At 39.8% G+C, this 12,917-nt stretch overlaps 1 protein-coding gene across 4 annotated transcripts in view; it reads right to left on the bottom strand.

Annotated features, from left to right (window-relative positions):
• Window positions 1–7,054: 7,054 nt before the first annotated feature.
• The window catches only part of TPX2 (TPX2 microtubule nucleation factor), a 41,571-nt gene continuing 35,708 nt past the window's right edge, over window positions 7,055–12,917 (bottom strand). For all 4 annotated transcript variants that reach the window (XM_032462065.1, XM_032462067.1, XM_006179232.3 and 1 more), the window contains 3 exons: window positions 10,238–10,349; window positions 9,413–9,588; window positions 7,055–7,862 (listed from right to left, as the gene is read on the bottom strand). In XM_032462065.1, the coding sequence (XP_032317956.1) occupies window positions 7,752–7,862; window positions 9,413–9,588; window positions 10,238–10,349 (399 nt within the window). In that variant the 3' untranslated portion in view covers window positions 7,055–7,751. The remainder of the gene's footprint in view (window positions 7,863–9,412; window positions 9,589–10,237; window positions 10,350–12,917) is intronic.

Genomic DNA, 12,917 nt, shown 5'->3' with positions numbered 1-12,917 from the left:
AACAGGGATGAATAAGTGCCCAATGTGACAGTCACCATAGATGCTGAGCATGCTTTTGGGTCATTTTAAAGCTAGGAGCAAATTCTCACCCATGGAGCCAAAGGAATGGTCCTTTCTAGAAACATTGTTTTAACTTCTAAGATGAAGAAATTGAGACTCAGAGAATTCAAACAACATGCCCAAGGTCACAAAACCAGAAGCCACTCTCCCAACCCCCAGAGTTCGTTCCACTAAATAACTCATGATCCTCCAGAAAGAACCTTGTGATAATTATCTTAAAACAATCCAAGTCCCTTTGATCACAAACACTGCAAAAACTGAAATGCAGTGGAGAGAAATAGAAGGGCAGCAAGGCAAGCTGTCAGTTTCACTGTAACATCCTTGAACTGCCTCCAACAATTGAAGAAACACTACTAGTAACCTCACAGCTTGGAAAAGCCAAGGATGGGAGGGACTTCCTTGCAGTCGTCTGTCAGAATTCATTGAGCATTCTGTGCAGTCTTTAAACAGTTCCAAGGTCAAGAGAAACATCAGAAAATATGTGTGTGTGTGTCAGAGGACATTATTCAGGGATTAGTCCCCTGGAGTGATCTGGGCTAGATTTCCGCTTCCAGAACAACCCTTGGAAAGTCCTCAATGAGCTAGCACACTGATCTCCAGCATACTTCATTGAAGTTCAAATGGAAATCTAGGGGCAGGGAGCTTGCTAGAGGTGCCCTCTTGCAGTGACTGAGCAGTTGGCTATAGAAAATTATAAATGTGAAAGTAGGGGCTGATGAACAAATTGCCTAGAAAAAAAATCTGAAAATATTCAAGCTCCAAAGAGCCTTATTTATCTTTCTAATGCAATCTCCTCTTTGACGATGTGGAAACTGAGGTCCAGAAGAGGAGAGTGCCTTGTTAAAGGTCACCCAGTGTGCCAGTGCCAGAAGGGAGATTATATTCCCTGCCTCCACTCTTCCCAAAAGACACATCACAGCCCAGCTAGAGTTAAGAAAGACAAAGGACATTCCCTTTCAAATCTGACCTGAAGGCTTTGAGGCAGCAATCTACTGTGTTAAGTCTGTCTTAAGATGTAGAATTCCAAGACTTTAAAATAACATAACTAAAATTCTCTCCAGAAAGGCCTTGCTAAACGCCAATTAACTTTTTTCACTGGGCACGAGTGTCAGTAACATTGAAATCATGCCAGTCAAATGGAGCTTTCCAATTTGCTAATGTGTATGCCAGGTGACATCATTAACTATACTTTTGGGAGGGACTTATGTTTCCTCTTAATATTTTAATTACAAAGATTGACTTAAGTGGTTTGAAACAGCCATTTGAAGTTTGGAGACAGATATGATAAATTTAGGGGAACAAACAAATCTGTCCTATAAATAGCCTAGAAAAATCCTTTGCAAAACAAACATTTTCAATGGGGAGAAAGCAAACTCAGAACAATGGGACAGTATGCTGCTGTTAAAATTGGTATTTACAGAGTATGCAGTAATATAGGAGAAATATTTGAGTTACTACTATGCTAAGTGAAAAAAAGCAGAATACAAAAAAAAATGTATATACATAAACAGAAAAACCCTACAATGTAGAACAAGACTAAAAAGTTCTACATAACAAAAGATTATGCAGAGAATCATGTGTTCAAGGAGGATGATGGGACCACAGATCTTTTTGTTCCTTCCTCCTATTACCAATTTTCCAAATTGTATATAATTAACAAAAAAATCCCAATTTTAAAACTGAAAACAAAAATGTTGCAAAACCCAGCTGAGATTTTTCACAGAGCAAATTCAAAGTCATTTTCTTGTTGTTTAGTGACAGAAGAGGGTGTGTCTGTGTACCTGTGAGTGGAGTATGTCAGTGTCAAGTAAAATTGGCAAGACAAGAAAAATTCAAACATAAAAAAAAGTCTTCTCTGCCCTTTGACCTCCTCTCACCCCACTGTGCGCTATGTATCTGCATTATGCATCAACCAAACCTCGCCTATTGGCAGGAATACCTCCTCAACCATCAAGTGCAACATTCTTCTAGTACCAAGACAACTCCTTAAAAGATAACATTCCTTCTTGATCTTGTAAGGGGTCACACGACCCACCAGGATGATGCTTAGATCTGGATTAGGTAAACTGTCATTTATACATCATTTGATGTACAGCCCTGTCTCAAAAAACTTATATAACTGTGCCTTGATTTCTAGTGGACAAAACAGTTCTCAGAGCTTTCTGAGATGCTCTTCCTGGGTTATAATCCTCAAATTTGACTCAAATAAAAATTTTCAATTCTTTCTTAGATCGGCTGATTAATCTTTCATCAACATCAGTGTCAGGCCAGAGACTTTTCATCTCTCCTTACCAGCAAGCTTGACAATAACACCCCAATGTGTTTTTCATACCACAGTTTACAACCACTGACTATTTAGTATTTGACTCACTGAAAACTACGTCTCCCACCCTTGCTCCTGAAAGAAGCCCTGAGAATACCACCGGTGCTGAAACAAGCAAGGTAACAGTACTTGGCTATAACTCTTAGTTCATTCACACACCTGCCTGAGATGTTCTGGGACACGAGTCCCTTAACTACATGGGTTTTGGCAGATCAGACAGGCCAGGTTTTTCTTTCTGTTTAACGAAATTTTAAGAAAAAGGGAAATGGCAATTGATGCCTTCAGGTTAGGCCTGATCTGGTGAAATCATTCCTGATAAAACTGAGCATTTTCCTAAGCCCCTCCAACTATGGTTCCTCCAAGTAAAATGTCAGCACTTGTCAAGCCTTTTTAGGAAGCTGATACCTTCAGCACAGAAGAGCCATGCTTTGCCCTGAGCCCAGCCTCTTATTCTCTTGCAAGAAAGAGAACAGCAAACACCATTAGACATTTGTTTTTGATGTCAGTAACCTTCACTACAGCACTAGGAAACAAAGCAGGTATGCAGCAAGACAAAGAAAACAAAGGAAAAGTACATTTTTGTCCTCAGGCTTCTTTTTTGTAGCAACTACACTGGCCTCAGCTGGGTAACAAATTGTCCTGGAATTCTTGGCGTTGGAGCAAACATGTCAACTCCCTGGTTACGCCTTCGTCACTGCTCAAAGTACCACACACTTTAACCTCCCTGCTCTTTCCATAGGCCGGGGTTTGTCCCACATCCAGGAAACTTTATATGTTGTCTAAACTGAGCATCCCACTAGGCTGCAAGGCAGATGGCAGCTCAGGATTCAGAATGTTGACTGATTCCTACCTGGATCCACACCACCAAGCTGTAACTCAGCCTGCCTGTGCAGAAATAGGAGCCCAGCCACGTGGCTGACAGCTTTTGTAACTGCTACTCTCAGCAATGAGGAACTTTCCCAGCAGACGAGATTCAGAAGGGAACTGAAAAGGAAGCATGTCAAGATTTATCTAAGGGGATACACAGGTTTAACCAGATATTCAAGCCAATAAGTCCCCAAGGCTCAGCTAAGCCAGGAACTAAAAGAACTAAAAGACCAGGTGTTGCTGACCTGCCCTCGAGTCCTTGGGACCTCAGGTCACTAGCCCAGGACATCACATAGAGGAATAGACCCCACTACAGGTCTGTCTCCACGTCACTAGATTCTCCTAAGAGGCTTCATACTTCAGCCAGGAAGACAGCTAGTACACACCCAGGGTAGCATCTGAACCACATCATTCAATGCAGAACACACACAAAAAGCACAAGGTACAGTGTGAAGTGTGATACTATTTGTGCAAAAATAAGAGGGAGCAGGTAGAAAGACATTTATGCTGAGGCCACCTCTGCACAGGAACACACTTGGCAGCACTATCCCTGGGTTGGGGAACTGAGCACCTTTGTAGCTTTAAAATTTTGAACGATGTGAATGCATAACCTTCAAAGGACAAATTAAAATTAAAGGCAAATGCATAATGTGATAATCTTGTTATAAAAAAAGAAAAATGTTCTATAAATCTGTGTATGTACATAGAAAACATTCTGGAAGAATATACAACTGCTATCAATGGAGGGGAATGGGAGTAGGGAGTGTAAGGAGACTTTCATGTTTTATTTTATAGTTTGTACTGTTTTCAAAAGGCAGTACAGTCAGCCCTCTATATCTACAGGTTCCGCACCTGCAGGTTCAACCCACTGCATACCTGTAGTGGGGTCTAGTTCCTCTACGTGATGTCCTGAGCTAGTGACCTGAGGTCCCAAGGACACGAGGACAGGTCAGCAACACTTGGTCTTTTAGTTCCTGGCTTAGCTGAGCCTTGGGGGCTTACTGGCTTGAATATCTGGTTAAACCTGTGTATACCTTTAGGTAAATCTTGACATGCTTCCTTTTCAGTTATATGTAATCTAGAGATGATTTAAAGTATATGGGAGGATGTGTGTAGGTTATATGCAAATATGCCATTTTATATGTGACTTGAGCACTGGATTTTGGTATCCACAGGGGGTCCTAGAACAAATTCCCTGTGGATACCGAGGGATGACTGTATTACTTTCATAATTTTTACTTAAAAAAAAAAAAGAAAAAATCTTTAAGAACTACAATCTCACCTCCAACAAGAATCCCTAAACTCCTGCAGCATTTTTTTCTGTCTCCTGTTATTCAATCACATCCTATCTTGCGTTACAATTACTTGTGTACAGGACTTATCGCTATCAAATGCTGGAGCAACTGTCACTGTAGCCTGTCTACCACTCAAGATCCACTTTCCAAGGACAACATTCAGTGAGAGAGAACAGGTAAGGAATAAAACAGCAGTCAAGATAGCAACAAAGCAATTACACAAGAATAAAATGAGCAACCAAAGCAAGAGTGAGCCATAATCTTGTATTAATTAGCACAAGACTATTAGCAATGGGAAACCACGACCAATCAAAACAACACTGAAAATAGTCTTTCCCAGAAATCGTGGGAATTCCAACAATCTGCATGTGTGTGTGTGCTAAGAGATTTGCAAAACTGCCAAGTGTGGCAGCCAGATTTCTCAGGAGAATTCAGTAAATTCCTATTAGAGGACATGGTCTTTGTTTAGGAAAATTCTGGGGTAACCTCTGAGTGTTGGGAGAGAAGCTCCCTCTTGAACATGGCCTAGAGAGAGAAAGAACCTGAATTTCTCTGTAAAATAAAAGCGGAGTTTGAGTTTCAGGGGAAATGGGAGGCTGCACTAGAAAAATGAAGGTCATGTGAGATGGTCCAGAAAGAGAGGACTCGATACCAGACAGACTGTGCTGAGGAGCAGACAGCCCCTGGGAAATTGAGACATTCTGGGAAACAAGAGGCAATGGATGTCTGCACCTTAATTTTAAAAGCTATTTGCTCTAAAGTAACATAATCCCTGTTTTGCCTCTAAAAGACTGTCACACATTACCACCCTGACATGGGTGTGTTGGGGGAGGGGGTAGTAATCCAGAATGGAACAAATGAGGTGGAAGGATTCCATAGGTCCATAATTTTCAATAACACTCTCTCCAAAACCCTCAACTTGAGGGCCAGATTTATTCTTCTACCTGAAACAACCAAAACAAAAAGTAGACAAAATACACGGAATACCAGATAGTAACATATGAATGACAGCAAACTGCTAGAGAACTGCTGACACATGGGAGAGAGAAAAGCTACAGAGGATAGACACAGAGGGGGCTCAAGAGATGAACAGGTGCAGGAAAACCAAAGTAAGAGGTGACCAGGAAAAAATGAAAACCCCACCACCAAGAATCCACAAGAGATATGAGGACTGGGGTAGAATGGGGCTTCTCACAGTACAAGTGGTGGAGAACTCTCTCTGGGACTGATAACTGGGTGCCCTCCTTGACTATCTTCTCTCTCTCTCTCCACCTCCAATCTCTTAGCAAGTCTTGTCAGTTACAGCTTCAAAATACATTCAGGGTCCCACCACTTCTCATCACCTCCACTGCTGCCACCCTATCAAACCACTATCAGCTCTCCCCTGAACAACAAGAACCTCCTCACCTTCCAATTCCAATCTCACATGCCCTCAACTCCCCACCCCTGTCTATTTTCCACACAGCAGTCAGTCACAGAAACATTTATCACCCAACAGAAGAGACAACTACTTGTTTATTGTCTGTCTCCCCTTCTAAAAGGTAAGCTCCACAAAGTCAAGGTCTTCTATTTCTGTTCATTGCTATATTCCCAGAGACTAGAACAGTGCCAAGGTATATAGAGTTAGCAGCAAATCACTATTTGTTAAATGAACTACACAAGTAGTTATGGAACTGTAGAGCATATACCTCTAGGAAATGAATAAAGGAACTGCTCTTTCTATCAGTCTGTGGGCCTACATGAGGCCCAGGGATCTGCAAATCATCTTGCTTTGTCGTCTGTCACTAAATCCACAGTGGTCTGTAGACAATGCTTACTGAATGAATAAACAAAAGGAATATAAAATAGATCTAACATCATACATGGTGCCTAGGTCTGCCTGGGCTTTTATAGTCCGTGGCACAGTAGATGACTGGTACAGAGTAGGAGTTCATAAATAATGTTAAATCTAAAAGAAAATATACCATTTAACATGCACCTAGCAAATTCTGTGCTGAGAAATACAGAGATGATTAACATAATTTTTACCTTCAAAGACTAACATAATTTTAGTTATCTGCATCTCTACTAGTTCATAAACAAATACAAGTAACTCAGTGGTATAACTATTCTACTAGAGACATACAGAAGGAACATTTGGAAGGCACAAAGAAGGAAGCTGTCATCTTACCTGAGGTCAGATGGTCAAGGAAGGATTTATGAAAAAGATTTTACTAGGGCTGAGTTTCATAAGGAAGAGTTTACCAGGTGAGAAAAGGCACACTTAGGGAAGAAGGCACAGTCTGTCTGTTGGAATAACACACTTCCAGAGTGGTTCCTAGGAGAGAGTTAACAAAACATGGGAGAATATTCTGACATAACACAGAAAAAAGTCACGAAGCACTTTCCTTTAAGGATAGAGCATATGTTTTTAAAAGTTCCTGAGCCCTCCTCTCAAAGTACCTACTTTCCCCAATAAGATGTGACCTCCAAAGGGGCCTGACAGATTTAAAAACATCAAATAACAAAATCGGGAGAGGAAGACAAAAATATTTATTACAGTCCAGGTCACTGGAGGACTTAAAACATGCACTGCTCAGCATTCCTTGTTATCATCAGCACCAAAAAGGGAAGAATGTGCCTGAACAGCAGCTCTACCCGAAGCCTGCTGATGGCCACTGTGAGGTTCCCCGTAAGTTCTCTTCCTTGTCATGCAGTTAACGAGCCTTTCCCCCTTGTAGCCAAGGGCTTCTTAACTCTAAATTCATTTTGCAGAGAAGAATCTGATATACTACTGATGGTTCCTCATTTAATCCATGACTTAAATCCTGTCTCAGTATTTAACTATCTTTATTTTCTGATTAAAATAGAAAAAAAAAAAGGAGGGGTAAGGGCAACAGAAATAACACTGTGCTAATACAGAGAATTTAAATTCTAGTCAGAGTTAGGACCCATACAAAAGGTCAACTGATGGTTCAAAGGAAACAACTACATGGAGTCCGGTTGAGATATATGTGAGTCGAGTCTCATTATTAGCCTCAGTAATGTAGGAAAACAACCCTCAAAGGAATCGGAGTCCACACTTGTCAGGCATGCTCTGTCGGGCATGGGCAGGGCAAAGCCTGGAGAAATGGATTCTCTCCACGCTCCTGTGACAAAGAAGGCTCCTGGTTTAATGGAAAGAGCAGCTCCAGTTCCCAGGTGTTGTCCACAGCTCATGGCTGAGTTTAGCAGTGGAATCGAGTGGAGAACTTGGGCGATACAGGAACGGTCAGAGGCTGGTCACTTGACTTGACCTCCACACCCTGGTACCTGCGTATTGGATTTGCCTTGTGCACCTGCAGAATGAGAAAAACAGGGTTACCATTGCTAAGGATGTTAGAGAACTATGCTTATGGGTGATTTCATTTTTCTTCTTGAGAAAATTTTGGTATAGTTTCACAGATCCTAGTCACTAATTCAAAGAGGTGGCAGAGGGGTGGCAACACAGTTTAACAGCAACACACATGTGCTTTGGAGCCCAAGTTGGTTTTCATTCAGGTTGTGCTGGGCCCCTCAGCTTGCATCTATCTTCAGTTTGACTATTTATTACTAGGGTATAAGGGGGCTGTATTCAATTACAGAAGAAAAGAGATGTATATTAAGAATTTGCTAGAGTATAATCTTAAGCTTATTGAATCTTAATATTCACCAAAAGCATAGACACACACACACACACACACACACACACACACACACACACACACACACAAAACCAATGACCAGGAAAGGTTTCTGGGAGAACATATGGTCCCATCCATCCTTCTGACAGTCTAGAATTAACCCTGAATCAAGCCAGATTAGTAGAAAGTTCTATGATATGGACAAACACAAGAGACAAGACTCAAGTGCTGTAGAAAATTCAAAACACTTGAGGCTGGAAAAAAGGCTGGTTTTGTAAGGACCAAGGATTATACATATGTTTTTAAAATCCAATCAGCAAAGGGTAGCTTGGATTTTGTCGAGGAGCTAATTCCTTTAATAGTTTGTCCCTAAAGCCTTCCTGTGGCCAGCCACCTCTGCCAACAGCTGATACAGCTGTTGGCTTAGCATTTTTAGACAGAACCTCAACAACTTACATGTTTCTATATTCATCCTTCTACTAATCATATGCAGTTTCATCTAAAACTGTCTTCTTCATTAATAAAGTTAATGTGGCTTGCTGCCCTCCTAGTGAAAGGGTTCTTAATGTGAACGACGCTTTCTTTTCGGATAACTAATATCTAAATCACTATCTAGTGTTAGCATGGAGGGCCACCTGGACTGATATGCACTTTAACTCCAAGGAATTTGAGTCAAGTATTAAGAGGAAAATGAAGATACAGTCATCACACAATTCCCATGTCCTTCTCTACCTATGTATTCTTGTAAAACACATTGATTTTCTTAAGCCTTAACAAAATAACAATAAAAATAAGTTAAATAAAGTCCTACAAATGCATAATTGTGCATAGTTGTGCACAAGATGTCCTCCTTATGAAGATCCCCTGGAAGAAATTCTGGCTGAATTCAGTATCAAGGATAAATGTATTTTTTAAATAACTAGCTTGTTTATATCTCCTGATCATTTTGAGTTTTGTAACTGACAGGTTGGTTCCTAAAAAGGGCCAAAATTATGGCTCAAACTTAGCAGATCCATAGATTACAATTTACACATCTTTAGCCTTGTTCACATCTCAACTTTGTCACCGCCCTTCTTGGCTTGTGCGATTTCTCATTTTCACTCTTCTTTGATGAATCCTTGTAGGCCACCTTAGATCCTTTCCGGAACAAGGCAAGGTAGGCAAGGTACAGATAAAACAAAACAGACACAACCACGGGTTAGTCAGTGCTCGGGCTGCCCGGTTACCAGTTCTTTCCGTAGCCTGGCCAGCTCCTCCTTCTGCTGCTCTTCCTCCTGCTGCCTGGCCTCCTCCAGCTGCTGGGCTTTCTGAGCTTCCACCTCAGCCATTCTCTTCTCCAGCTCCTGCCGCTCCTTGGCCCTCTTCTCAGTGGCCAGCTGGAAAGTTTCCTGAACTAGACCCTCTGAGTACAGAAACAGAGAGAATATTGGTGCACAAGCAGGACTTGCATAAACCTCCCACAGTTCCAGCAACTGGCACAGACATGCATGGAAACAGAAAGGCTGAGCTCTAAGGAAGCCCTGCTAGGAGAAAGGTGGGGTAAAACCACAAAAGTTCTAAAATTTTAAGGGTTGGAAGAGCTCCCATAAATCATCTAATTAGGGAAAAAGCAAGATCTGCACAGGAAAAGTAGCTTGCTCAAAACTACATAGTGATTTTGAGACAGATTTAGGAGGAGAATCCCAATTTTCTGACACATTGCCCTTGTTTAACAAATCAAATGCTTTCTATCGAAGGCTTGCTTCAGGGTGAAGTCCAGAAAGAAGTCCTGGCTCTCCCTCCCTCACTTATTTGCTACTCCCTGGATGGGGAAAGTATAATTGTTGTTGAATTGCCAGCTGCCTCTGCCCAGGCTCTTGTTCTTTCAATCCGACCCCAACACATTCTACAAATCAACATAGCTGCTGGATTCAACAAAGATCGAGGGGGTGAAAACTAGATCCTCTACAGGCAAATGCTTCCCTAATTGACACAACATTGTACTGACATAACTGAGTCCCAGGAAGTCTGACAATACTGCCCCAATCCCACAAGAACACATAAACTATTACCAGTGAGGGATTTTTTCTCTCTCTTAGGAACAAAGGGCTCCTGGGAGATGACGGTGTTGGGACGAGCCTTGAAACAAGCTGCTTCTTTCTGCTGTTTCAGTTCTTCTTCCAGCTATTAGAAAGAAAATCTGTTAGATCGGCAACTACACAACTTTCCCTAACTACCACCTCATTACTCAAATTCTAGTGTTTCTGAACTGTTTCATCAATAAAAACAGCAGGTGATTTAATTTAAACCCAAATTAAAATCCCTTTTACATTAAGTAGATCAGATCAACAATATTTGAACCCCATGAGAATTAGAAAGTACCTTAAAGATACTTTTAAGGCCTATCTTAACATCACAAAAAATAAACAAGTAGATATTAGACATTATATACCCCTGGATAGGATCACCTGTAAAGTATTCTCCCCACTAATCCCAAAAAGAATCTAACCAGAATTTAATCAAGTCTCTAGATTTAAATACTCAATAATGGGAAATACAGGAGATAGAGGAACATATTAATCAACACCATGGGAATACAATGACTAAAATCCAGACTGTAAAATTTATAGGACAAACAATCTAGTTTAGTCAACAAATAAAATGCAAGTAGAGCAGCCTATAGATTAAAGGGATTTAGAGATTTATCAAACAAATGTAATATGTGGACATTATTTGGATCCTGATTTGAACAATATGACTAAAAAAATGAGGGATTTGGGGATATATGAACACTGACTATTTGTCACTATTAAGGAATTACTGTTAATCTTTTAAAATGCAATAATAGTACTGTGGTTATGCTTTTTTTAATCCTTATATTTTAAAGATACACACTGAAGTATTTTTAGATGAAATGAAATGATACCTAGGATTTGCTTCAAAGTAATCTTGTGTAGGTAGAAGCATCCAGTATAGAGACAAGTAGGTAGAACTATAGATGAAATAAGATTTTCCATGTTTTGATCACGAGAGAACCAGGTGACAGGTTCATATAAATTCATTATACTATTCTACTTTTATGTATGTCTGAAAAAGTTTTAAACATTTTTTTTATTATGGGAAGTACCCCACACATAGACATTCTATGTCATGGTCCTTGAAAGAGAGTTTCACTATTGCTTCCAAAGCCAATAGTCCTAAGTTCTCCTCAAGAACAATGCTAACAAGGGGCCTACATAAGTGCTTAGTCACATAAGCAATCACGTCTCTTGCACTTCAGAGGGGTGTCTTTCCACAGACAAAAAGATTAGGCCAGAGCCCCTTTCATCGTCCAGAATAAGAGACTGTATCAATACTGACAAACTTAGGGGCTCAAGGGAATTTTTTTTTCAGACGGTAGAATTAGATTCCAATTAAATCAGCCAACAATCGATTAACTTTTTAATCACCTGTCATCTATAAAGAGCAAAGAGCACACTATGTTGAGAAAACAACATACCATATTGAGAATTTATTCTCACCGTGTATTTTCTTATCAAAGCACCAACAGAAAGGAGTGAACAAAAAGGGAATCCTGCTACACTGTTGGTGGGAATGTAATTTGGTACAGCCACTATGGAAAACAGTATGAATATTCCTTAAAAAACTAAAAATAGTTACCAGATGATCCAGCAATCCCACTCCTGGGCATATATTCAGAGAAAACTCTAATTCAAAAAGATACATGCACCCCAATGTTCATAGCAGCACTATTTACAATAGCCAAGACATGGAAACAGCCTAAATGTTCACTGACAGATGAATGGATAAAGAAGTTGTGGTATAAGCAGGGGAGGGTATAGCTCAGTGGTAAGAGTGCATGCTTAGCATGCATGAGGTCCTGGATTCAGTCCTCAATACCGCCATTAAAAAATATATATATGTATTTTTTTTTTCCTTAAACACCCCCCAAAAAAGAATTGTAGTATATATATATATATGTTGGAATACTACTCAAACATAAAAAAAAAAATGAAATAATGCCATTTGCAGCAACATGGATGGACCTAGAGATGATCATACTAAGTATCAAATATCATATAATACCATTTATATATGGAATCTAAAAAAAATGACACAAATGAACTTATTTACAAAACAGAAACAGACTCACAGACATAGAAAACAAACTTGTGGTTACCAAAGGGGAAAAGGGTTGGTGGGGGATAAATTTTAAGTTTGAGATTAGCAGATACAGACTACTATATACAAAATAGATAAACAATAAAGTCCTATTGTATAGCACAGTAACAATATTCAATAGTTTATAATAACCTATAATGAAAAAGAATATATATGTGTATAACTAAATCACTATGCTGTACACCTGAAACTAACACAAGATTATAAATCAACTATACTTCAATTAAAAAAAAAGAAAAAAAGAAAAGAAAGGAGTGAACATTTAATGAACAAGTCTAATAGATAAGATCTTAACTCTTGAGGTAAAAAAAAGCCTATCATTTCTCACATTCCCCAGATGATCACTTAAAGCAGAGATCAACAAACTTAAGCCTGCAGGCCAAATCCACCTTGCAACCTCTTTTCGTATACCTCTTGAGCAAAAAATGCTTTTTACATTTTTGAAGAGTTGAAACACACACGCACATACAGAACATGTGATAGACACTATATGTAACCTACAAAACCTAAAATATTTAATATCTGGTCTTTTATAGAAAAGGTTTGCTGACCTCTAATTTAGAGTGAGAG

The sequence above is a fragment of the Camelus ferus genome, chromosome 19 (assembly GCF_009834535.1).
Source record: "Camelus ferus isolate YT-003-E chromosome 19, BCGSAC_Cfer_1.0, whole genome shotgun sequence".
NCBI classification, from domain to species: domain Eukaryota; kingdom Metazoa; phylum Chordata; class Mammalia; order Artiodactyla; family Camelidae; genus Camelus; species Camelus ferus.
Note: the sequence above shows the minus strand (reverse complement) of the source record. Positions and strands in the feature narration are given on the sequence as shown.